Raw genomic sequence first — 24,605 nt, forward strand, 5'->3', positions numbered from 1 at the left:
GGAAATATTTATTTTGCAAAGTTGTATGATAAATGAAATGTATTTTCTATTAAGAAGTTAAGAGGGACACAAAGCATGAAAACGCGGAGAAAATTATTTTATCATAAAATTTATGTACCATCATATGCGTACTTTGTCTTAATGTTAGCAAATGCAAAATAATGCATACTTACGCATTTTCCTTTATGAAAGACTTTTAAAGCATTTTTAGGTCGTGCTTTGTATTGAAAGACTCCAATTACACTGAAAACAATGACATGTGGGCCACTGGCAAGTTTCCCACCGTTTGTCAAACTAAATGCACCCAAGTATATATAAACCCAAGAACTGAAGATGCATAGGGAGTATCTTTCCGGGAGAGAAGCTCACACGAATCTTTGTTCAATTTTCAAAGGATGAATTAAATACGATTAAAAAATGTATTGTTAATTGTTGTTCTTGTTTTTGTTTGTTTTAGGCCTAATTAAATATGTAGTATATTATAGATGTATTCTTACAAAAAATAAATTTTATCGTAAAAAAAATCTCTAATTCAATATAATTAGAATTTATAATGAAAGCGAATATGAGAAGAATTATTTTAATTCAAAACAGCTGAAAAATCCATCATTTGATAAGAAGAAATTATCGATTCAAGAAAAACGACCTAATTCCGGAACGGTATTACGGATTAGGTTTCTATTTTAGTGTCTTTTCTAGATTCCACTTTGTTTATCAATGGCGACCAACTTGCAGAGTCAGATCTTGCGTATCACAATCGGAAGAGATTTACTGATATTTTAATCATGGTGTAAATACCCAGCTTATGTCATGGTGAAACAAACCATTAAAATCTTCGCTCGCGTGAAGCCCACAAAATCAAGGGCAGGGGTGAGTTGTCACAGAGATTTATAATTCAAATTGTGTCTTAAATTCTGATAAAAGATTTTAGTACAAAACAAGTTTCACTTTTATGGATTACTTAACGGTTACCCACAAACTTAAGTTTGGTTATTATATCTCTGATACTAATAGAACATTATTTAGATTATGTTATATTTGTAACGGGAGAGGAGAAAATGCAGCGGACCAGACCGGGATTCGAACCCGGGCCCCCTGAAACTCTGGTCAGGTGCTCTACCAACTGAGCTATCTGGCCATCGGCGATCGAACCCGGCTGACTGCCACATTCCTCCCTCCTTAAAGGTCTTTGGCCTTCCAAAGACCCCAACCCAGGCTCATCCCTGGCAGGTCTCTCACCTGTCAATTCCAGGGCATGGCACGGCATCAAATGTAACGGGAGAGGAGAAAATGCTGCGGACCAGACCAGGATTCGAACCTGGGCCCCCTGAAACTCCGGTCAGGTGCTCTACCAACTGAGCTATCTGGCCACCGGCGATCAAACCCGGCTGACCGCCACATATGTATTCCATTTACATTATCAAAGTCTCGGATGAAAGTTGATGTGAAACCTGTTACAATGGGATTTAATCAAAATGGATTAATTATTATAACACAATTATTTAAAATAATATCTACCATTTTAAATAATTTCTGTTTATTTACTAAGTTTCAAAGGAAACTTTAGAAGATTTCTCAATGTCATTTAATTTTCTAGCTTTATGACGTTGACGAAGATGATGAAACGATTCCTCGTTTGACATTATGTGTACCAAGAGATATGAAAGATGGCTTCGTTAACAATAAAAAAGAAACATACAAGTTCAGGTTAGTTATCTATTCAAATAATGTAATAGTGTGTAAAATGTTTTATTCACAAAACAAAAGACAGTTTGTAGCAGTGTAATGTATAGCATCTTTGGCTCATGAATTCAAATGACAAATTTATCAAAGCTAATATGGATTTAGATATCTTTCAACTTCAAGATTTTTCATGAAAGAGAATGATTTGCCAAATGTTTATTTATTTTTTATTATTTATTCTCGGGGATGGTACCTAGTACAGGTTTTGGTTGGTTGCAATTTCCTTTCTTAATAATGTCGAATGACATTTTAAAGAATTTTATTGACATGTTACTTTGATGCATGAGACATTATATGATTTTTCCTACACCCAGTGTTTTGTTTTTCCTCAGATTTGAAAGAGTCTTTGATCAGCAAGCCAAACAAGATGAAATATTTGAACATGTAGCAAAACCTGTTGCCGACAAGTATGTACAAGGCACTTTTTGTCACACTGAAATAATGTTAGAAATCTAAAATGCATCATAAACCATGTTCATTTTATCCCTTTATTCTTGATTTTTCATGTTCATGTATATTTTTAGCATACTGGAAGGCTATAATGGAACCATTTTTGCCTATGGACAGGTTTGATACTGCTACTTCAAAATTATTTTTCAAATTTTAGAATAATATCCAATTAGATCTGACCTCAATTTAAAGTATGAAATTAAAAGACAAATAAATAAGAATAAATATTTGTTGATATCTTTTAAAAAAGAAAGAAAATCTATTTTGGACTGTGAGTTATATATTATACTGTATAAAGAGTTATCCCCCTTGTCACATTTTTTCTTCAGACTGGTAGTGGGAAGACCTTCACCATCACAGGAGGAGCGGAGAGATATAGCGACAGAGGAATCATTCCCAGAACTCTGTCATATCTCTATGAAATGTTTGAACAGGTCTGAACTCTCTCATATCTGTATAAAATGTTTGAACAGGTCTGTGTTTGTTTGAAACTGATTTATGAAAATTCATTACATAGCCTAAATAAAAAGTGTAAAATTGATTTTTGCAGGATTCAGAAAGAACATACACTCTTCATGTTTCCTACCTAGAGATCTATAATGAATGTGGGTATGATTTACTAGATCCCAAGCATGAGGCAGCCAAACTGGAGGACTTGCCGTAAGTAATTTTTATTCTTACATATCAAAGATGTAAGGCTTTGGGCATATTTCAATCAGTCCTTGATTTAAATTGATAGTGTTTTTGATTATCTATTCACTACTTTTACCTAGAACATAACTGATAGGGAATATGTAAATTTTTTGCCAAAATTTGGATTCATGTTAGTCCAAGGTCATGCTTTAGAATCACACTGCATAGATGATGGATATCTTGTACTTTTTTCAGGAAGGTGGCATTGATGGAAGACTCAGATCAGAATATCCACTTAAAGAATCTGTCTGTCCATGCAGCAGCCAATGAGGAGGAAGCTCTCAATCTTCTATTTTTAGGCGACACAAACAGGATGATTGCTGAGGTCAGTCCATTACTAAGGTTTTATCACATTAAAAAAAGTTCTAACAAAGCCTGTTTATATGTCAATACATGTATCCATATCTTTGTTTTCAGACGCCAATGAATCAGGCCTCCACCCGATCCCATTGTGTGTTTACCATCCACGTTACGTCAAGAGAAAGTGGATCAGCCACCATAAGGAGGTCTAAACTCCATTTGGTGGATTTAGCTGGGTATTTATTTCAGCACTTTCTGCCTTCCTTTGCCCTGTGCCATTTCTCTTTCATTTGTCATATTATTACATTGACTTTATATGTTTGCCTTGTTAGGTCTGAGAGGGTGCACAAAACTGGAGTCAATGGTGTGTTGTTGACAGAAGCCAAGTACATTAATCTGTCTCTTCATTTCTTAGAGCAGGTACAGTAATATTCTTGAACTGTTTTTGTCATCCAAATCCTAAGATTTTTAGTTTAACAAAATTCATTACTAGTCTTTAATATTCTGTGCCAAAACTTGTATGTTATAAATTTTTTAATTCCTATAATGGAATTTTAAAATTAAGAGCGTGCTGCCATAGATACAACAACATACAGAAATGCTGATACAATTTGTAGTCTGTAATATATTGTAAATGATTAACTCAGTAATCAAAGCTGTAGTTTTGGTTTGTAGGTGATTACTTCCCTGGCAGATAAGAACCGACAGCACATTCCCTACAGGAACTCAATGATGACGTCAGTGTTACGAGACAGTCTGGGGGGTAACTGTATGACAACCATGATAGCAACGTGTTCTGTGGAAAAACGCAACATAGATGTAAATATATTTCTTGATCTCAAAAACTCTTTATTGAGTAGCTTAATAGGTGTCACATTTATTGTTTTTCAATAAATTCATTTTACGTGAAACATGCAGGAAATAATGTCCTTTTATTCGCTTTCAGGAATCAATATCCACATGTCGTTTTGCACAGAGAGTAGCAATGATTAAGAATGATGTCATGGTTAATGAGGAGCTTGATCCAAAGCTAATGATACAAAGACTGAAAAGAGAAGTTCAGACTTTGAAGGAAGAGCTTGCCTTAGCAACCGGGGAACAGAGGACAGATGCACTGACTGATGAGGAACTGGACAGGTATAAATAAAAACAAGTCAAAATGCTTTCTAACATTGATTTCTCAAACACTGATGTTTCCAATTCAATGGATAAGTCAAACTGATCTGGACATCTCGACCACTTATCAAATTTTTCTCGGTCCCATCAAGTTGGAAATAAGGTTTGACTGTTCTCCTTATATTAAAGCTGAACACGATTCGTAAAAGGAATCTGTCTGCCATTTTTGTTCCCGAGTCTCGCTACTCTGTAGACCCCTATAAATAGGGCATAACTTTGTCACTGTTCAGTGTATTCAGTCGACACCGATGAAGATGGACGTATGCTATACAGAACTTGGTAGCGAGAATAATAACGTATTAATACTTCGTCTAATGCAGGAAAATAAGAAACCAAATAAGTTTACAATTATAATTGTATAAGTCAGTGCAGTATACAAACAACACAGATAAACATAACTGCAATAAAATATAAACAAAGGTAATGCAAGATAACCAGCACGAACACGGGTCACCATTCAACGCCGATACCCATGACAATAAAGCAGTCAGGTGTAACGAATGCGACGAGTATACCCTAGTATTGATGTATCGTAGATAATGCTATCGAAAATGGCGTATGCCTATTTACGAGTCGTGTTCAGCTTTAATGTTCAGTTGACCAAATGACAAATGTGTTATTCAGGGTATTTTATAAGCACCTTGAATGCAGGCAGTGTTTTAAATCATTTCTGTTTGTAGATGCAGAGAGGCTGTATCAGCCTACATCACAGACACAGACCCTGATGCTATTTTATCTATTGGTGCTGACATGAGAAAAATACAGGCTTGCTTTTCCATATTCAAAGTAATAATTTCTGCTTTTTCAAGTATGAAACAAATACCAAAATCAAATTTATTACTTATGCCAAATCTGATAAATGTAAACTAAAACACTTGTCTTTATTACATTTTTAAAGATAAAATATATCAATGATCTCAAATCCTTTGCAGAAATTAGTTCTTGACAAGCCCAAGGTCAAAGAGATAGAAAGGACACCCAGAAGTTCTCGGATTGAGAACTTTGGTCCCCCTCCTGAGCCCCCTGACACAGGGCCCTACAGTGATACAGAGAATAACAGGCTGAAGGAACTGGTACAGCAGAGGGACAATGAGATTAGTATCCTTTACTAAAACAAGTTAAAATATGGCCAGACTGTGAATAAAAATGATGCATTCTCAAGCAGAATTTGAATGGTGAATTTTTCTTGTCATTTTACAAAAATTGCATTAAAGAAGAAACTTACTCAGGAGAATTCAAAGATACTTTAAAGAAACGTATGTAGTTTACTTCATCATTTGAATAGGAGTCCAATTTGGATGGGACAAGTTATCTTTATTTAAATAAATAATTACATTTTGCCTTAATCAACCAACAGACATATTAGTTAACATGTTAAAGAAGGAGAAGAAGCGAGCTCAGGAAGCTATATCTGAGTTGGAGAGTTTTGGTCAGCTTCCTCGACAGTCTTCCTCAGCGAGTGAGTCGAGTATGGCTAATAGTCGCTCCAACAGCAGGAACCAGCTGAGTCCAGAGAAAGCCCGCAAAATGTCTCAGAGTGAGGAGAGGACGAAAAAGAAAATCTGTAAGTCTTCTGGGCACTGTCTTAAATTATCATGTACTGTTGAACTTTGATACATTTATCTCAAATGCCAATATGTCAACTGTCAAATACCAGGAATGTGTTGATGGTCATTCATAATTTTTTCTATAAAATTTGATTATCTTGAAAAAAAAGTTTATCAGTCCCACACCAAATTTGAAATACCAAGATATATCTGTATTTCAATTTTTTGTTTCAAATAACCCACACTGGTGAGTAGCATGGGAAAAGTAAGTTTGAAGTAACTTGTATCATTCTGAAAGTTGGTCTTTTTTTACAGTGGGCGACATGTCAGTAGGCAGACAGGAAGCCTTTGAGGTTTTCAGGAGGGACTATTACAATAACCCCACTATAGAGGAAAACAAACTAAATCTGAAGCAGAGGTACACAGAGGCCAAATCCCTAGGAGAGGCAGTCAACAAGTCAAGGCAGAAAATCAGTAAGAGGATTTAAAACCCCATTAATTAAAACATTTTTGAGACGTCATTCTTTTGTTTCTACAGTCTCATATTTCAAAGAGTGTACTAGCTATAGTCCAATATTATTGTCAGGAGTACAATATTATATCTAATATTGTACTCCAAAATAATACTGGACTGTGTGAAACAAAGGATGACGTCACCTAGACTTTTCACAGCGAATGAATAAGGCAGAAAATAAACAAAAATTATGCATTTTATATAGAAATCAACCATCTTGTAATCCAATTCAAGCAATGGAGCAATCAACATCTCGTAATCCAATTAAAACTTTATAGAATCCAATTTTTGCAACGAAACTTCAAAATAGGAGTATCTCAGAAATCCATTAGAATTTACACTCCGTTCAGACAGGTCACTGATTTGTGAAACGACCGATATTGAAACACTAATTTTAAATTTGTGATTTTTCTGAAAACACATCCAAATAAATCCACGTAAAGTGGTCCATTGTAGAACGGTAACATTCGGACAAGTTTACACTCGATCTGTTAATATATCCCACACAACTCCGATTTTTTCTCCTGGAAAATTAATTTCAAAATATATTTCCAAATTCATTTACGTAAAGATGTGGTGCTTTCGATATCCATTATCCAAGGGACAAAAACGGCACTTTCCTGGAATATATTTGCCTACTGATCACTTACAATCTTCATACGTTCAAAAAAGATCCATCACAATACTCTCAGAATCGCTTTTTACCATGAAGTTGCTCAGCTCTTCTTAATGCATATGTAGAGTGTCACAACGATAAATAATATATGATTGGGGTTCAATAAAGGTTTTCTATTCAAAATCTATTCACCCCTTTGAAAGAAATATCTGAACCCCTTAAGCGCCCCATCCATCTGGTTTGGTCACCGTCACAAGTATCATATTATGACAATAGCCAATACAAAAGTGCATTGAAAAAATGTTTTAAGTAAGATACAAAACTCAGATGGTCTATTATGTCAGATACGGGACTGAGACTCGGTGCTTCGCACCTCGTCCCAGTCCCGTATCTGACATATTAGACCATCTTCGTCTTGTATCCCTTACATGAAACACTGCAATAAGATTATATATACATGTAAATGTAAATAGGGACTGACTCCATTTTTAGCTCTACTGGTCAGAGACCAGAAGAGCTTATGCGATAGTAATGCGTCCGTCCGTCTGTCGAGCTGTCTGTCTGTCCGTCTGTCTGTAAACAATTTTTCAAAACGCTACTCCTCCTACAATTTTGGTCTGATTTCAATATTACTTGGCACACAAGTAGACTACACTAAGAAACATAGAATAGTGCATCGGTTTTTAATTTCGATGAACGGTGTTGCCATGGTTACTAAAATTAGAATTTTCTGTGAAATTCCTCAAAAACGCTATTCCTTCTACAGTTTTGGTCTGATTTCAATATAACTTGGCACACAAGTAGACTACACTAAGATACACAGAATAGTGCATCATTTTTTGATTTCGCTGAACGGTGTTGCCATGGTTACTAAAAATAGAAATTTCTGTGAAATTCCTTAAAAACGCTACTCCTTCTACAGTTTTAGTCTGATTTCAATATAACTTGGCACACAAGTAGACTACACTAAGATACATAGAATAGTGCATCGTTTTTTGATTTCGATGAACAGTGTTGCCATGGTTACTAAAAATAGAATTTTCTGTGAAATTCCTTTAAAATGCTACTCTTTCTACAGTTTTGGTCTGATTTCAGTATAACTTGGCACATAAGTAGACTACACTAAGATACATAGAATAGTGCATTGGTTTTAAATTTCGATGAACGGTGTTGCCTTGGTTACTAAAAATAGAATTTTCTGTGAAATTCCTTTAAAACGCTACTCCTTCCTTTGGTCTGATTTCAATATAACTTGGCACACAAGTAGACTACACTAAGATACATAGAATAGTGCATCGTTTTTTGATTTCGCTGAACGGTGTTGCCATGGTTACTAAAAATAGAATTTTCTGTGAAATTCCTTTAAAACGCTACTCCTTCTACAGTTTTGGTCTGATTTCAATATAACTTGGCACACAAGTAGACTACACTAAGATACATAGAATAGTGCATTGGTTTTTGATTTCGATGAACGGTGTTACCATGGTTACTAAAAATAGAATTCTCTGTGAAATTCCTTTAAAACGCTACCCCTTCTACAGTTTTAGTTTGATTTCAAAATAAGTTGGTACACAAGTAGACTACACAAAGATACGTAAAATAGTGCAATGGTTTTTGATAAGTACAAACCAGTAGAGCTACAGTCTCGACAGAGACTTCTGCTTGTGAGAATTTGTTGCATGAATTCTCTATCTTGTATATTATAAACATGTACGTAATCTTTATAAAAATATGAATTTTTATGATGCTATGCAGCAAAAAAAATATTTCAGATGATATCAATAGCATTAAAACAAAGGTAATTTATTCATCACAATTTTTACAGATCATGTTAAGGGCCAAATTGAACAACACCGAATGCAATTAGCCATGCAAGGTAAGGCAAAGTTTTCTATGCTTTATCTTCGGAAGTCCATAATATTTATAATATGAGGAATTACATGTATGAGTTTCTTTCTTCCAGGCCTTGTTGATGGTATGGACCAAGAAAGTGATGAGGTTGAACAGGAACTAAGAGATGAAATGGAAGAAGAAAAACTCAGGTATGTTCTGTCCTTCGGAATTATCAATGTTCCTGTTCTCATTGAAAAAAAAAATCAAGACTGCAATTGATAATGCTATATTTTCAATCTGTTATGGAAAGGAGCTAAAACAGAAACCTATTTAGGAAGCAACACTTTTTATCCCCAATGAATTTGAACCTCGTTTATATCCAGTAGAGTATGCAAGACATATAACTGTGAGATTATTGATATGATTTTTTGCTCTGGTTATTTTTAGGTATAAAGAAAGTTTCAGTAGATTAAGAACCCTAAAAACAGAAATAGAACATCTGCAGCATTTGTTGGAAAAGTCCAAGGTGAAGTTGATGAAGGACTTTGAAATCTGGTTTGCTGAACAAGCTGCTCTGAACCAGGTATATCATCATCAGTTGGCACTGCTCTTTTTTTTTCTTAATACAAAGAGGGGTTAATAATAATTACATGTATTTTTACATAGAAGTTTAAACCAATGAATTAAAAATCATGAAACTACATAAAATTATTTGGGGGTTTTAGGAACCAAATTCTGCCACTGGAAGATCAGCGTGGAGAACACCCACCCCTAAAAACAGAAGAGAGGGCACTTACTCTGTCAACCCAGAGAGGACATATGTGGCCAATTCTGCCAAACAAGAGAGGGCACATTTAATTTCTTCTTCTTCAGAACAAGACATGAGTCACCAACGACCATCATCTGGTCGCAGACAGAAAGTGTCCAGCAGTATCACAAACAGTTTTAACAACCTGAGACCCCTCCCTCCTACCCACAATGGAAACAACAGCAGTGGGGGTGAGGAAAGTGCTGGGGTAAATGGATACAAAACAAAGTAAGTAGTAATATCCCCCCTAAAAAAATTCAGCTATTGTTCACATGTATGTTGGTACAAGTAAATAACCTCATTTCTCTGCTTTCTATATGGAGGAAAATTTGAATGATGTAAGATTGTTTTGTTAAAATAATGCCAGGCAAAGTTTCATGATTTACAGTTCTACCATAAATCTATATATGTTCCTTTTCCTCAGGAAAAATAATATTCCAATGACTGGAGATCCAAAAGCAGATGCAGATATTATGGCCTTCATCAAAGCCAGGCAAAATATTCTTAGAAAAGGTATAATAGCTGAATAAAGGCAATTTTTAGCTCTACTGGTCAGAGACCAGAAGAGCTTATGCGATAGTACTGCGTCCGTCGTCCGTCCGTCCGTCTGTCTGTCTGTCTGTCTGGAAACAATTTTTCAAAATGCTACTCCTCCTACAGTTTTGGTCCGATTTCAATATAACTTGGCACAAAAGTAGACTACACTAAGATACATAATTCTGTGCATCGGTTTTTGATTGTGATGAACGGTGTTGCCGAGGTTACTAAAAATAGAAATTTGTGTGAAATTGTTTCAAAATGCTACTTCTCCTACAGTTTTGGTTCGATTTCAATATAACTTGGCACACAAGTAGACTTCACTAAGATACATAATTCTGTGCATCGGTTTTTGATTGTGATGAACGGTGTTGCCGAGGTTACTAAAAATAGAAATTTGTGTGAAATTGTTTCAAAATGCTACTTCTCCTACAATTTTGGTTCGATTTCAATATAACTTGGCACACAAGTAGACTACACTAAGATACATAATTCTGTGCATCGGTTTTTGATTGTGATGAACGGTGTTGCCAAGGTTACTAAAAATAGAAATTTGTGTGAAATTGTTTCAAAATGCTACTTCTCCTACAGTTTTGGTTCGATTTCAATATAACTTGGCACACAAGTAGACTACACTAAGATACATAATTCTGTGCATCGGTTTTTGATTGTGATGAACGGTGTTGCCAAGGTTACTAAAAATAGAAATTTGTGTGAAATTGTTTCAAAATGCTACTTCTCCTACAATTTTGGTTCGATTTCAATATATAACTTGGCACACAAGTAGACTACACTAAGATACATAATTCTATGCATCTGTTTTTAATTTCGATGAACGGTGTTGCCGAGGTTGCTAAAAATAGAATTTTTTGTGAAATTGTTTCAAAATGCTACTCTTCCTACAGTTTTGGTTCGATTTCTTTTTTTTTTTTTTTTTTTTTTATTTTTTTTTTTTATTTACAGATTCTAATACATACTTATACAATACAAATATACATTTTCTGTAAATTTTTTATAAGAGTGAGAGAGAGAGAGAGAGAGAGAGAGATAGAGAGAGAGAGTGAGAAGTAGAGCAAGAGAGAGAGAGGTGAGAGAGAAGGGATAGTAAGAAAAAATTACAAATACAGATTTTTCCAGGGTTTCCAGGCTTCGTCAAAAGTCACCTGATTATTGTTCTTATATGCAATATACTTGTTTGTTTCATACATATATTTGATGGAGGATATCAGTCCATTCAAGGAGAGGTATTTACCACTACATCTCATTCTGTAGAAAAAATATTTAATCTGAAGAGCAATGAGATATTTTATTTTGTCTAATTTTGCAAAAGATCCCAATATGAATTCTTTTTTCAAATATACAACATTAATATGAATCTTTCTAAAACAATAACTATCAAAACTATTCAATAAGTCTTGTACTACTTCACATTCCCAGAAGATGTGTTCAATAGTTTCTGTCTCAGTTTCACAAAAAGAACACTCGTATGAACCTATTTTCTTAATTTTATGTAAAAAGGAATTTGTTGCTAATATTTTATGATTAATGAGGAACTGAAACCACTGAAGTTTTGTATCTTTTGTGAGCTTAAAAGGAAATGAAAAAACTTTTTCCCATTCACTATCATTCAAGTTAAAAATTCTATTCCAGCTAGTCTGACCTAATGGCTTGATGTCATTGCTTTTCAAAATTTCATATAAATTTCTTGATTTCTTCGCATTTAATAAACGGAATATTTTTTGTGTAATATAAGGCATATACAGAGTTGGCATAGAAATTATATTTTTGGTTTTCATCCATTCTCTGATAGCAGCTATAAGTCCATTGTACTCAAGAAAGTTTGTATGGATTCCATATTTCAATTTAAACATATTAATGTCCATAAAGGAACCGTCCTCTCTTAAGAGATCATTTATGAAAAATACATTATTTTCAAACCATTTCTTATAAAAAATTGTTTTCTTGCCAATCAGTATATTTTTATTAAAAAATAGTGGTTCCATAGAGGCACTTGCTTCTGGTTCTGGTAATTTTTTAGAAAAAAATAGCCAGGCTTCTAAAACATTTTTCCAAAACATATTTTTTACATCTTTTATTTTCTTGAGAATGTATTCTTCTCCACAAAAAACTGTTTTTTTTAAATCTAAAGTTAAATATGAATATTTACCTTGCAGTATGACATTCTCATCCATACAAGTTTCAGAGACATAATAAACTCTTTAATACTAATCATCTTGAAACCGCCATCTTTAAGATCCTTAATACAAACACCTTTTTTTAGTCTAAAGGTATTACTTCCCATTACAAAAGAATAAAAGGTGTTTTCTAAATCTTTTATATATAAATCAGTGGGATTTGGAAGGGAGGCAAAAGTATGATTCAATGTTGGCAATAAAAGTGTTTTCAAAACTGTTAATCGTCCTAGTGGTGTGAGATTCCTACGTTTCCAATGTCTTATCATTTTCTTTATGTTTTCTAACTTTGAACTGAGATTCCTCGAAAGTATCTTCTGCAAATCTATATCAAATTCAATACCAAGTAACCTAAAGTTTTTCTTTCCCCACTCAAGAGATTGATTTTTACATAAAACCTCATCACTACCTTTTTTGCTACCTATCCATATTACTTGTGTTTTATCATAATTTATATGTAAGCCGGACATTTTTGCAAAATCTCTAAGGGTACCTAAACTTGATTGTAAAGATTTCTCACTGCCATCTAATATAAGAGAAGTGTCATCAGCGAGCATCGAGATTTTCTTTTCCCCATCAATGAAATATATACCTTTGATGTCTTTGTTATTTCTTATCTTAATAGCAAGGATTTCAGCACATATTAAGAATAAGTATGGGGATAGTGGGTCTCCCTGGCGGCATCCTCGATGCAAAGAAAATGTTTCTGATAAATTTCCTCCCTGATTTACTGCTGATGTAATGTTTGAATAAAATAAACTAACCCATTTCCTCATAGACTTTCCAAAATTAAAGAATTTAAGTGATTTTTGAATAAAAGCCCAAGAGACAGAATCAAATGCTTTTTCAAAGTCAACAAGAAGAAGAAGACCTGGTATTTTTTCTTCTTCTGTGTATTGCATAATGTCATAGATTAGTCTAATGTTTTCAGCTATATGCCTGCCCTGTATAAAGCCTGTTTGATCAGGATGTATAATTTTATCTAGAAACCTTCTAATTCTATTCGCAATTGAACCAGATGCAATTTTATAAACTGTGTTTAAAAGAGAGATAGGTCTCCAATTTTTTAACAAGTGTTTAGGTTTGTCACCCTTCGGTAAGCAGGTAATGATTCCATGTCTCTGAGTTACACTTAAAATATCATGATCATATGCATAATTAATTGATCGGACAACAAAAACGCCTATAAATTTCCAAAAGACCTTAAAAAATTCTGAGGTAAAGCCATCTGAGCCAGGTGATTTATTTGATTTCATCCTAAAAAGTGTTTCTCCTGCCTCCTTCATTGTAATTTGACCTTCTAATGACCTTGACTCTTCATTGGAAAGCTTTTTAATATCTGAAAAATTCATTTCCTCCTGAAGGTTAACATTTTCAATAACATCATCTACATTTCTATATAAATTTTCATAATATTGTTTGGTTGTTTTTAAGATATCTGACTGATTATAAACTGTCTCTCCATTTTCTAATTTAATTTTTGGAATAATTTTACTTATGAAATTTCTTGACTCGAGATTACAGAAATATTTTGTCGGTTTCTCCCCTTCTTCTATCCATCTTGCCCTTGACCTTATATATACACCAGCCATTTTTTCTTTTCTAATATCTTCCAACTCTTTTTTTTTTCTTCAAGAGTTTCATTATTGCTTGTAGATCCCTGTGCCAATTCCTCCAGGGAACTTATTTCTTTTATAAGTTTTTCTTCTTTAAAAATTCTGGATTTTTTTTTAAAAGACGAATACGAAATACATTTCCCTCTAATTTCCATAAGAAGTGTTTCTAAAAATAACTGGTCATTGACTAAAAATACAATATTTTCATCTTCAATAGATTGCAAGTTATCTATATTGTATACTGGAACTGCATACTGCTCTTTAACCCTTTGTATCACCCCCTTAATTGAGTTTAAAAATTCTTCATCATATAAAAGAGAATTATTAAATTTCCATAATCCTTTGCCTTTCTTAAAATCATTGAACTTTAAACATAAAGTAATAATCGAGTGGTCGGACCTATAGCTAGGTTCTATAGAACTTGTTGTAACACTTGACAGTAAATTCTCCGATACAAGAAAAAATTCTAATCTACTTTGCTTAATGGGACTTTTTTTTCTCCAAGTATATCTCAAAGCATCTGGATTATTTTGTCTATAAATATCAACTAAGTTGTTATCTTCCATAAGCTCTATAACCCTCTGCTTGCATTAGGGTTATTTATATGTTTATAATTATAGTAGTCTAATTCAGGCTTTAAAACAAGGTTAAAGTCACCACATAATATAACATTTTCACAATTAAAATCATTAATGTACTCATGTAATCTTTCATAAAAATCAGGGTTATCATTGTTTGGTCCATATATACATCTAGAGAAATTTCTGTGAAATTGTTTCAAAATGCTACTCCTCCTACAGTTTTGGTTCGATTTCAATATAACTTGGCACACAAGTAGACTACACTAAGATACATTATTTTGTGCATCGGTTTTTGATTTAGATGAACGGTGTTGCCAAGGTTACTAAAAATAGAAATTTGTGTGAAATTGTTTCAAAATGCTACTCCTCCTACAGTTTTGGTTCGATTTCAATATAACTTGGCACACAAGTAGACTACACTAAGGTACATAATTCTGTGCATCGGTTTTTGATTTCAATGAACAGTGTTGCCATGGTTACTAAACTTAGAACTTCCTGTGAAATATTTTCAAAATACCTCACCCCCATACAGTTTTGGTCTGATTTCAATATAACTTGGCACACAAGTAGACTATACTAAGATACATAATTCTATTCTATGCATTGGTTTTTATTTTGATGAGTGGCAAGGATCATTTTTCTATTTATTGCTGATTTAAAATCTCAAGTCCCAACTGCTACTTTTCTCTTCCTTTGTTTTAAGTATAAACCAGTAGAGCTACAGTCTCAACAGAGACTTCTGGTTAAAATGATAAAATAATAAACAACATGGATTGCAATTTTTTTTTTTTTTTATAAAACCATATGGTCTTTTATGAGGTCTTTATTTTTGTTTAAAAATTAAGCACTATATATTTGTATATTTAAGCTTCTTCATTTTGTGTTGTTGAAAGAAAATTCGTAATTTATATCCAAAGGATAAGATAAGAATGTAGACTAGCATATTTTTTTACTCCTTATTTGCTATTTCAGCTCAGTTAGACCAGAGATGACCAACCTGCTGCCAATGTTGGACACCAAATTAAACATTTATAGTGCATTCCTACTAGTGCCAGAAACTGTTACTGCTACACAAACCGTCCAAAAGGCATTAACCACAAACTGACAAAATTGGCATTAATCTCAATTCCATCCAGAATTACCAGGTGCTTTCACTTACAGTTCTGCTCCAGAGTTATTTCCCTTAGAACTGTTCAAAGTGTACAAACTGTAGATAATGATTATCATGAACTCGTTAACTTCAGTGTCATGTTTTAAATGAATTTGTGAGATGAGATTTCACTGTTGTCTTTTGCCCTGAAAGATGGTGATTGTGTTCTGTTTAATGTAATATTTATTACAGATAAAAACTTCTTAATAAAATAAATATGTGTTTGTGTCTATCCTTCTTTATGATTCACAGAACTTCCTTGCAAGATAAAATGTACCAATATAACTTCCTTTGCAAGCTCGGTTGTACCAAATTTTAGTACATGTATCTTCATTAGACAAATTGTGAAGTCTACAGACCCATATAAGAAAGTGTGTAGGTCATTTAACAAGGTTCAAATTTAATTTTTTTTTTACATATTTAATCATTTTAAATCTGGGAATTATAAATCTGGGAATTATTGTGGAATCCAGATAAATTTAATACCCTGGAAGCCATTATGTCCATAGTTAAAAAGTCAAAACATCATATACCGGTACATGAAAACTTGTATATCTACATTATGAACTCAGAGTTACTTTTGTTACGGTAATCAATAGTTGAATCTGTAACCTGTGTTACATTTACATGATACCTCAATTGCACCCAAATGAAAGGGGAGGTCAACATTACTGCTACATCACCAAAGATTTCAACTCATTACCGCTACATTTTTTTTCAAATTTTCAACTGATCATTACCACTGCATTATATGAGCGATTTCTCAGAGATGGCTCGTTCGATTTATACCAAACTTTCAGATCTGAAAGACATTCAATTTCAAAATTTTAATTTTTTTTTTTGTTTTATGAAATAATATAGATTTTAAATAAACAAATAAATGAACACGTCCTGCTCAACCTCCTACTTTCACCTTCCCGTAGCTAGCAAGGGAAACAGGACTTATGCTTGTATATATTATACTTTTAAAAATCAATCCATACACACATAAATGGCTGGCTAACCAAAGAGGAAATATAGCGGTAATGTATACTTTTACATGTAGCGGTAATGTAACCTTTTTCGTAGCAGTAATGGCTATGTAGTGGTAATGAAAATTTCGAAAATGTAGCGGTAATGATATGCACCCAATGAAAGAGGTTTCAATGTATCCACTGAAAGTTTTGTTTATTAAAGTAATAAAGTACATCAGATTCCTTTTATACCAAATTTTTATTTGATATTTTACCTGCAACAAGCAAACATAACAATGCAGTATCTGCAACAGTATTTTTGTTTAAGTGCATGGAAAAAAAACAAACAAACCAAAAAAACTAACTAACTAAACTAGATGTCTGACTGACATCTGAAAATGGAAGATAATAAAATAAAACAATTACACCAATAACTCTATCTTAACAACCTACATGCTAGTATGTGACACAAACATGCAATACACAATTTAATGAGCAATCATAATGCTGATTTTGCTGTGTTTTAGTAACATTTCATAAAAAAAAAACATATCATTGAAGAGTGCCTTTTAGCACCATTTTTCTGACAAGAAATCATATGCCATTTTTTAAAATTAAATTTGTTCAAGTAAAGGAAGGAAAATATTGATAAAAATGTTGTATAAAAGAAATGAAAATGTTCACAGGTATTTGATTATATAAAAATTTTAGTGACATGATTAAAAATGTTTGGTACAAATTGCACATGAAATATTTAATGTTTTCTTAAAGAATTGAACACGCAGATTACATAAAGGTACAATCCACAATCACCATAACAACATGACAACATTAATGTTTTGGTATTTAGGTGGGCACTACTAAATCAGCAGTAATGACAAATGTAAAAAAAAAAAAAAATACATAATGAAAACATAAAAATTCAAAAACATTGCATATTCATCCCTAAATTTGGAGTGTTCTAAAAATGAAAATAATAAAATAACTTAACAGTTGCACATTGAAAACAATATATCTTACATCTAATTCCACAAAAAATTGATTCAGAAAATAATGAATCTAGAGAAAACACATTTTCAAGTTTAAGGTTTCAATCAATGAAGTCCAGGAAATTCATCTGTGTGGACTGTCCACGCGACCAATGTTGTCCACAGGTCTGGTTTGAGGAACTACTTCCATCTCGGTATCCTGGACATAGGCACCAGAAATCTCATTCTGGCCTGTATCCAAATGACCCACAGTCTGGATTTCTTCCTTGAGCGCATGGACCTTCATGACCTCCCCCATACCCTTGGTTGTGCCTTGTCTGAAGAGAAGTCTGGATCCAGGTCGTAAAAACTCAGGCTGCTTCATGAATCGGAATATGACATGTGCCTTTTCATTGGTTTTAACAGATTCCTTCAATAGAAAATAATGCATGACGTAACTTCAGTTAATTGCTTAACACTGAAGAGCAAAAAAGGACAACAGTTATGGTCAAAATTAAAGTTAAGGATATTACAGGAAGCATAAAAGCAAGATTTAATTGCAAAGGCATGAAAATATAGTTATTGACTCACAGATACTTCTTTTTGTAACAAACTTTTTACCCCTTCATATAATAATACAAGGTATTTTACTCCAAATAAAATAATGTATCCTCACATGAATTGCAGGGTTTTTTTTTGGTTTTTTTTTTCGGAGATAGTGGCAACTCAATGTAGTTTGGAGTTAGTACATGGTGTATGTGTAATTATTAGTACATGGTGTATGTGTAATTATTAGTACATGGTGTATGTGTAATTATTATACAGTACTATGGGATAAAAAATATATTATAGAAACAAGAGCCTGTGAATTGACTGTAAGGAAATACATACCTTATCTTTGATTATCTCCACTTTGCAGATCTGACAAACATTTCCTACATGAACAGTGGTTTCAAATCCTCGACTGATTTGATGGGTGTGGTAAAGCAGGTAAATACTGGCCTCAAATGTTCTACACACAAAGTTGTTAAAGGTGGACTCGGGGCTCACTAGCACCATTCCCTGTAGAAAGGCAATCATCACAAAACTATTAAAAATACTGACTTGATATGAAACTACCCGTAATTCAGATATCCCCAAAGATTTCCTTTAATAGTTTTTGTTGTAAACAAAAAATTACTGGAGGTTTAATAAAAAGAAAAGCAGCTAATAGAAAAATGTGTTTATTTAGTGTCCAAGCATACATCAACATGCATCTCTAAATGCAAAATAAATAATCAGCTGAGATTTTACTCACCCGCCTGAGAATATTTCTGTGTTTCTCTGTCAGAGCTACTGTAGCTGCCTGCCCGGCCTGAATGAGACGACATGGCACCCGATTCCTGTGAACAGTTTTGACCTTGACCTCCTTAAAGCTACCATCCTCCAGGGGACCTAGGTGGAGATTGTCCCCCTCCTTTATGGACCCTCGACTAATGTGGCCCCCTAGAACACTGTCCACACCAGGCACAGTGAACTGTGTGTCAATCTAAAAAGTTCATATAAAAATTGTATTAATGAATTAAAAGTAAACATGCCAGAGAGAAAGCCATAAAAAATGAATGAAATTTGATAATTGCTTCTAATTCTGTATCACTTACCTGGAACTCAGTGTTATCTTGTGATAGTTTCTCCCTCTCTGTTACATTTTTCATTGATGGCAAAACATTCAGAAACTTGGTTAAGAGATCGGTATTCTTCCCAGTTACACTGGAAATGGTAAATATAGGGGTAATTCTGAAAAAAAGAAAACATACAATATTTTATTTCATTGAAAAAATGACTAGAATCCAAGAAGTTATCTCCCATTTATTATTTAATTTGTGCATCACAAGTACAACAGTGTACTTTCTAAGCATAAAAAATTAGCTTTTCATAAGCAAACAGTACTGCAAAACCAGCTCACCTTTCAGAATTAAAGTTAGCTGCAGCAGTCATGGCATCGTCTTCAGATTTAATTCGTAAAGGGACCCGATTACAACCTGGTGATTTGAGTATTTTCTCCAGTTGTGAGACAGTTCTCTCGATCATGAATCTTCTGCACATGTCTATCTTAGTGATCACTACAAACACAGGAACTCCCAGGGCCAGGGCAAAACCAAGATGCTCCCTGGTAGTCCCAGCTGAAAAGGGGATTTTTTATCATTATATTTTTATAAAATAGATATTTTTATTGTTACACCATATGTACCAGTAATACAAATAATTTCCCCTTACTGGTAAATGCATTTACATGTGATTCAGTTTATTACAAAGGAATTTCTGAATTACAAACATGATATCAGAGTATGCAATCCATAATACATGAGCCTATCTACATATATACACATATCTACTATATATTTCCTTTCAAATTTCTAATTTCATAAATTATTTTGAAACTTACCCATTCCTGTGTTGGCAGAAACAACTAGCATGGCAAAGTCTGGACAGTAACCAGTCAGACCAAATATAGTAGTCTTCAGGTACTTGTGATGACCAGCTAAATCTATGAGGGTTATTAGTTTGGTGGAATGTTCGCATATCTCCTCCACTGTTTTAGAGTCACTGTAGTTCACAATCTAGCAAAGCAAAACAACTGTTTTAAGGGTTACATGTAAGATGTAGGTATTTCAGGATTTAATATGATTATCAATTCTTCAGTCAATATTTCATAAATTTTTCTATTCAGAAAAATAAATGTAAGCAAAGACCAATTTATAATCAGATGTTGAAATGAAAATTGAATCGATTTCTGTGCACCATCCTACCTCTCCTTGACTGTTGAACCCCAGGATTTCGTGACTTATACAGGAAGTTCTCCCAGTTTGGATTTCATGCAGGTGACGGAACAAATTCAGTCTGGCACGCCCCCTCCCATTGTCTAGTTCCCCCTGGGTGAGGACACCAAGCAAAGTGGATTTTCCAGCATCCACATTCCCTAGTACTGCCAACTTCAAATCAATGAACTGAAAATGAACAATATTTAAAATCAGAAATTCACCCACTCAGATTCCTTGAGACCACAAAAAAGCCAAATTGAGAAAAAATAGTAAGAATGCTCCATCCTTAATATGCCAAACCATATAATTTAACTTAACAACAGTTTACCACTGAAGATAACTAAGAACGACTTATCAAATTCCACTTTTTTTCTTATTAATTTTCTAAATGCCAAGGGCCTTCTTTGGAAAAATGCCTTTATTGAGTTTCAAATGTTAATGCCGACATTTGAAAGTTCAACTCTCAGAAAGAGTAATTCCATAAATTCCAGAACATATTATTATCATTTCACTTACCTCCTGATTTTCAGGGACCTTTCTAACAAGGATTTCTAAAGCTTTCCTTTGGCACTCTGCCCCCTCTGTCTCTACAATTCGCTCCCTTAGTATGCTTGTTGTTGCTCCTAGTCTGCAAAACATTATACATGTACATAAGATCTTCAAAAATGCTTCAATTCAAACCCATAGTATCAATTTCTATAGAAATTATGACTTAATTCATTTATTTCTTTTTCTTAGTTCTGAAGATGATGCAAACTGTGCAAGGTTCATCTATGAGATACATGCATTAGTGAGGAATAATTTTAGCTACAGGAAGGCTCATTTTGAGGATTGTTAACTCTGTCCCATTAAATTACTGACTACCTTTTTTTCCCTAGAATTAAAGTGATAGAATTTTTTCAGTTCATTTTAATCAAAACCTTGAAGTATGAGAGATCATAGAATATAAAAATGTGGATAGAAGATAAGCCTAAAATTATGATACTCTGTCTATTCTACAGTGAAAAATTACAGTGCCGTCAATGTATTAATTTTTTAACTTTTTTTTTATTTTGAAATTCCCAGCTGAAGGGGTACAGGACTCTGTAGCAAAAAGGGCCAATGAAGCCCAGCACATTTGTTCATCTGTGAAGGAAGCAAGAAAGCAAACATGATGTACAAATAGAACAGTGTTTTATTCATTCTCCTGACCTGCTGGCCATCCTGTTGAGTGTATTCAATGATGCTGTAAGTTCCTCCTCAGTAAGCCCCACCAACAGACCGTTGTCCTCTACCCCTATCTCGTAAATGGCCTCCCCTTCTCCCTCCTCCAACCGCCATTTCATCTGAGTGACAAGGTGCTCCACGCGAGACTCTGAGGGGTTCACTAGCTTCAACTATTAACACAATATGAAAAGGTTTATGATTAATTATGCATTGAAAAATGAGGTCTAGTTTAAAGGAAAATTGAGCATTTTTTCATTCATGCATATTTTTTTTAAAAATATCAATAACACTTCATCATGTTACCAATAATATGAAGAAATTATGCTTTATAAGTCTAAGTAACATTCACCAAAAAAAACAATATGTTCTTGTTTGCATATTCAAGAATCATATTTGCATGTGAATCAATATTTTAAAAAAAATTCATCAAATATAGGTAAGAAACAAACCTTATACTCGATGTTTCCTTCTTCAATCTGGAAAAGATAGACAGAAATTTTCAAAATATTTACAGAATTTAGTGATTTTATTTTCTAATTGATGATCCTTATCAGGAATAAAAAAGTATCAGTATCACTCAGTATTGAGAGCTCGGCTCATTTACAGAGTAGAGTTTTTTTTAATATGAAACATGATACATGTACATTGTAATAACAGAAAGTTAAGATACTGGCAGAATTATACACAAACAATTTTAAAAAAAATTAATATTTATGATACTTAAAAAATAAGGACTTCATGGGCATCTCATTTGAAATCAATTTTTTAAAAATTCTTATGAAAAAAATATATTTTACAATATCATATAAAAATAAATTCTGCTTTTCTTTGTCTGTGTAGAGAACTAGGCTACATCATTGATCATCAAATTATGTTCGCAAAAGTGGTTGAGAGTAAGTACATGTACATGTACTTCATTTTTACAGGTAATTTAATTTGGCAGCTTTGGGGTCAACATCCTGCTTGAACAAGCTGACTTTGATCAGCAATTGCTCTTTAAGCAATAAGCCCCGCTAAAAACCACAATTAAGAAATAAATAAAAAGTTTAAAAATTTCAATGGGAATTGAAGTGGGTCGGTCACATAATAAAATCCTATGAAGGCCAAAGGCGCAAAAAAAATGCGCTCGGTTCTCGATTTATTTCTCCATAATTTTAAAACTGTAATATCAAAATATTACTAACCATGTGTTCCTAACATATTCTTTGACTCTTTCCACAACAAAATATTCCTCATAATTGTTGACTTGTTAATAGTCCTCCTGGCCCTGATATTGCAATCATCGAACATTTTGCTTATTTATACTGCCAATTTGGTTTTAAGATAATTCGGTCCAATATGCTTCGTTCAGATGTCAACAACGAGAGAACTTGATAGAGGAGAGAGGAATTTTTTGAAATCTTCCATTTTTTGCAACTGAGGTAAGGATTTGGAAAAATTAATCAAGAATCGAGCGCACTTTTTTGTGCGCAATAAATATACAGCTTTTTCAATGGGTGGCTCTGTAGCTCTCCGGTCTATCAATATATATTTTTTCGGAGAGCTACAGATCTGCAGCTAGCAAAGGATTCTTTTTAGAAGGGAATATTTTGTGAAAGGCTACTTGTAATCAGTAAAAGTCAATGGATTGTTGTCTGGGAATATTTGTATTCGTGAAAATTAATACTGAAAAGACACAAGAAACAAGTTCAAAGATTGATCATGTTGATGATAAAAATTTGGAGGATTCTCCAAATTTTGGATGGGCCTAAAGGGATGGATTGAGACACTTGTCCGAACAAGTTCATTTGCAATCAAGTATTAAATTTGCTCAAAAACATTAAATTTATGATTTTCTTACATGGGACATGATGGGTACTTAATTCTTATGAAGAAAAATGCTAAATTATCTGGATTTACTATTTAAATTAGCTAACTTTACATAAACATTATGCAGTAAATTTTTTTAATGCAAGCTATGTAGTCTAGAGAGACAATACAGATTTTCCATCCTGGTTAGAAAGACTATATACATATAATTCTTATTATTCATATAAGATTCCGGATCTCCTGCCACGTTTTATAAAAACAACTCAATTCTACGCATTTTTTTTTCTTCAAAAGAGTAGTTTGGCATGACACCGAAATTAATGAATTATAAAGCTGTAGGGCACTATAGATCTTAAAGGTTAACCCACTTTCAGTAATTACTGGGACAAGGTCACGTCACATATTCGTCGATTACAATCAAATGGTAAAAATCAAACACCAACATACCTACAATATATACACTGTAGGTATATACAAAAAAAGTAAATGGGTGCTTTGCAATTAAATGAAAAAAGATTAATCATAAAAATGTAAATTTTGACACCTTACCTCTGGGGGAAGTGCCGCAGGCAGTTCGATTGCGGGGTCTCCATTGTCATAAGCAATCACTTCATCCATTCTATCGTTCTTTATCGTATATGATGCCGTAGTTTTGGTATTAGATACATCTTACACTTCCTATTTGAGTAATGCGTTCTAAAATTGGATAACATTATGTCAGCTGTTGCTAATTTTGGCGGCCATATTGCATCATCTAACTACAAGTCCCCGGATAATAATAAATAAAAAATTCTAAAATGAAAACCAATCTGGGTAAATTTTACGGATATGTGTATTGCAACTGCCTGATGAAATAAATGGAGTTTTGAATGAAATTTAAATACTGTTGGTACAAATTAAACACAAAAATTCGTTAGAATAATTTTTAACTCATACAAATGTGAACTCGCCATAATTCAGTGCATTTAAAGTTTAAATTTTACCTACACAAGAAATGTGGACTATAAAATGAAAAATAAATACAACAAAATAAAATAAATAATTTTGCTTTAAATGGAATTCTCAATGTTAAATCATTGGCAAGTTTGTTGTCTTTGAGATTTTACTTCTTA

General features: G+C 33.4%; 2 protein-coding genes across 2 annotated transcripts; one reads left to right on the forward strand and one right to left on the reverse strand.

Annotated features, from left to right (window-relative positions):
- Positions 1-694: 694 nt before the first annotated feature.
- Positions 695-15,972, forward strand: LOC134278371 (kinesin-like protein KIF6). Its single transcript, XM_062760691.1, has 21 exons — positions 695-870; positions 1,598-1,707; positions 2,076-2,150; positions 2,268-2,310; positions 2,523-2,627; positions 2,744-2,853; positions 3,082-3,211; positions 3,304-3,422; positions 3,519-3,606; positions 3,862-4,005; positions 4,133-4,323; positions 5,043-5,148; positions 5,295-5,460; positions 5,720-5,926; positions 6,225-6,383; positions 8,865-8,915; positions 9,003-9,081; positions 9,320-9,455; positions 9,598-9,908; positions 10,105-10,193; positions 15,579-15,972. Exons 1-21 carry the CDS (start codon positions 811-813, stop codon positions 15,596-15,598), a joined length of 2,499 nt encoding a protein of 832 aa, XP_062616675.1. The 5' UTR covers positions 695-810; the 3' UTR covers positions 15,599-15,972.
- Positions 15,973-16,949: 977 nt separating this feature from the next.
- Positions 16,950-24,279, reverse strand: LOC134278370 (GTP-binding protein 2-like). Its single transcript, XM_062760690.1, has 11 exons — positions 24,043-24,279; positions 22,134-22,160; positions 21,670-21,854; positions 20,995-21,106; positions 20,467-20,664; positions 20,103-20,277; positions 19,623-19,839; positions 19,318-19,453; positions 18,975-19,205; positions 18,569-18,739; positions 16,950-18,107 (listed from the first exon to the last, which is right to left on the reverse strand). Exons 1-11 carry the CDS (start codon positions 24,109-24,111, stop codon positions 17,823-17,825), a joined length of 1,806 nt encoding a protein of 601 aa, XP_062616674.1. The 5' UTR covers positions 24,112-24,279; the 3' UTR covers positions 16,950-17,822.
- Positions 24,280-24,605: the final 326 nt, after the last annotated feature.

The sequence above is a fragment of the Saccostrea cucullata genome, unplaced genomic scaffold (genome assembly GCF_032062105.1).
Source record: "Saccostrea cucullata isolate Sc308-1 unplaced genomic scaffold, CSIRO_AGI_Scuc_v1 ctg303, whole genome shotgun sequence".
NCBI classification, from domain to species: domain Eukaryota; kingdom Metazoa; phylum Mollusca; class Bivalvia; order Ostreida; family Ostreidae; genus Saccostrea; species Saccostrea cuccullata.

Coding starts and splice junctions, on each gene's coding strand:
- LOC134278370 (XM_062760690.1), bottom strand. CDS start 24,111: ATGGATGAAGTGATTGCTTATGACAATGGAGACCCCGCAATCGAACTG. Junction 21,855..22,133: donor AAGGAAACATCGAGTATAAG/GTTTGTTTCTTA, acceptor TTGTGTTAATAG/TTGAAGCTAGTGAACCCCTC. Junction 18,108..18,568: donor TGGAGATAATCAAAGATAAG/GTATGTATTTCC, acceptor TTTCTATTGAAG/GAATCTGTTAAAACCAATGA.
- LOC134278371 (XM_062760691.1), top strand. CDS start 811: ATGGTGAAACAAACCATTAAAATCTTCGCTCGCGTGAAGCCCACAAAA. Junction 1,708..2,075: donor AAAGAAACATACAAGTTCAG/GTTAGTTATCTA, acceptor GTTTTTCCTCAG/ATTTGAAAGAGTCTTTGATC. Junction 5,461..5,719: donor GCAGAGGGACAATGAGATTA/GTATCCTTTACT, acceptor ATCAACCAACAG/ACATATTAGTTAACATGTTA.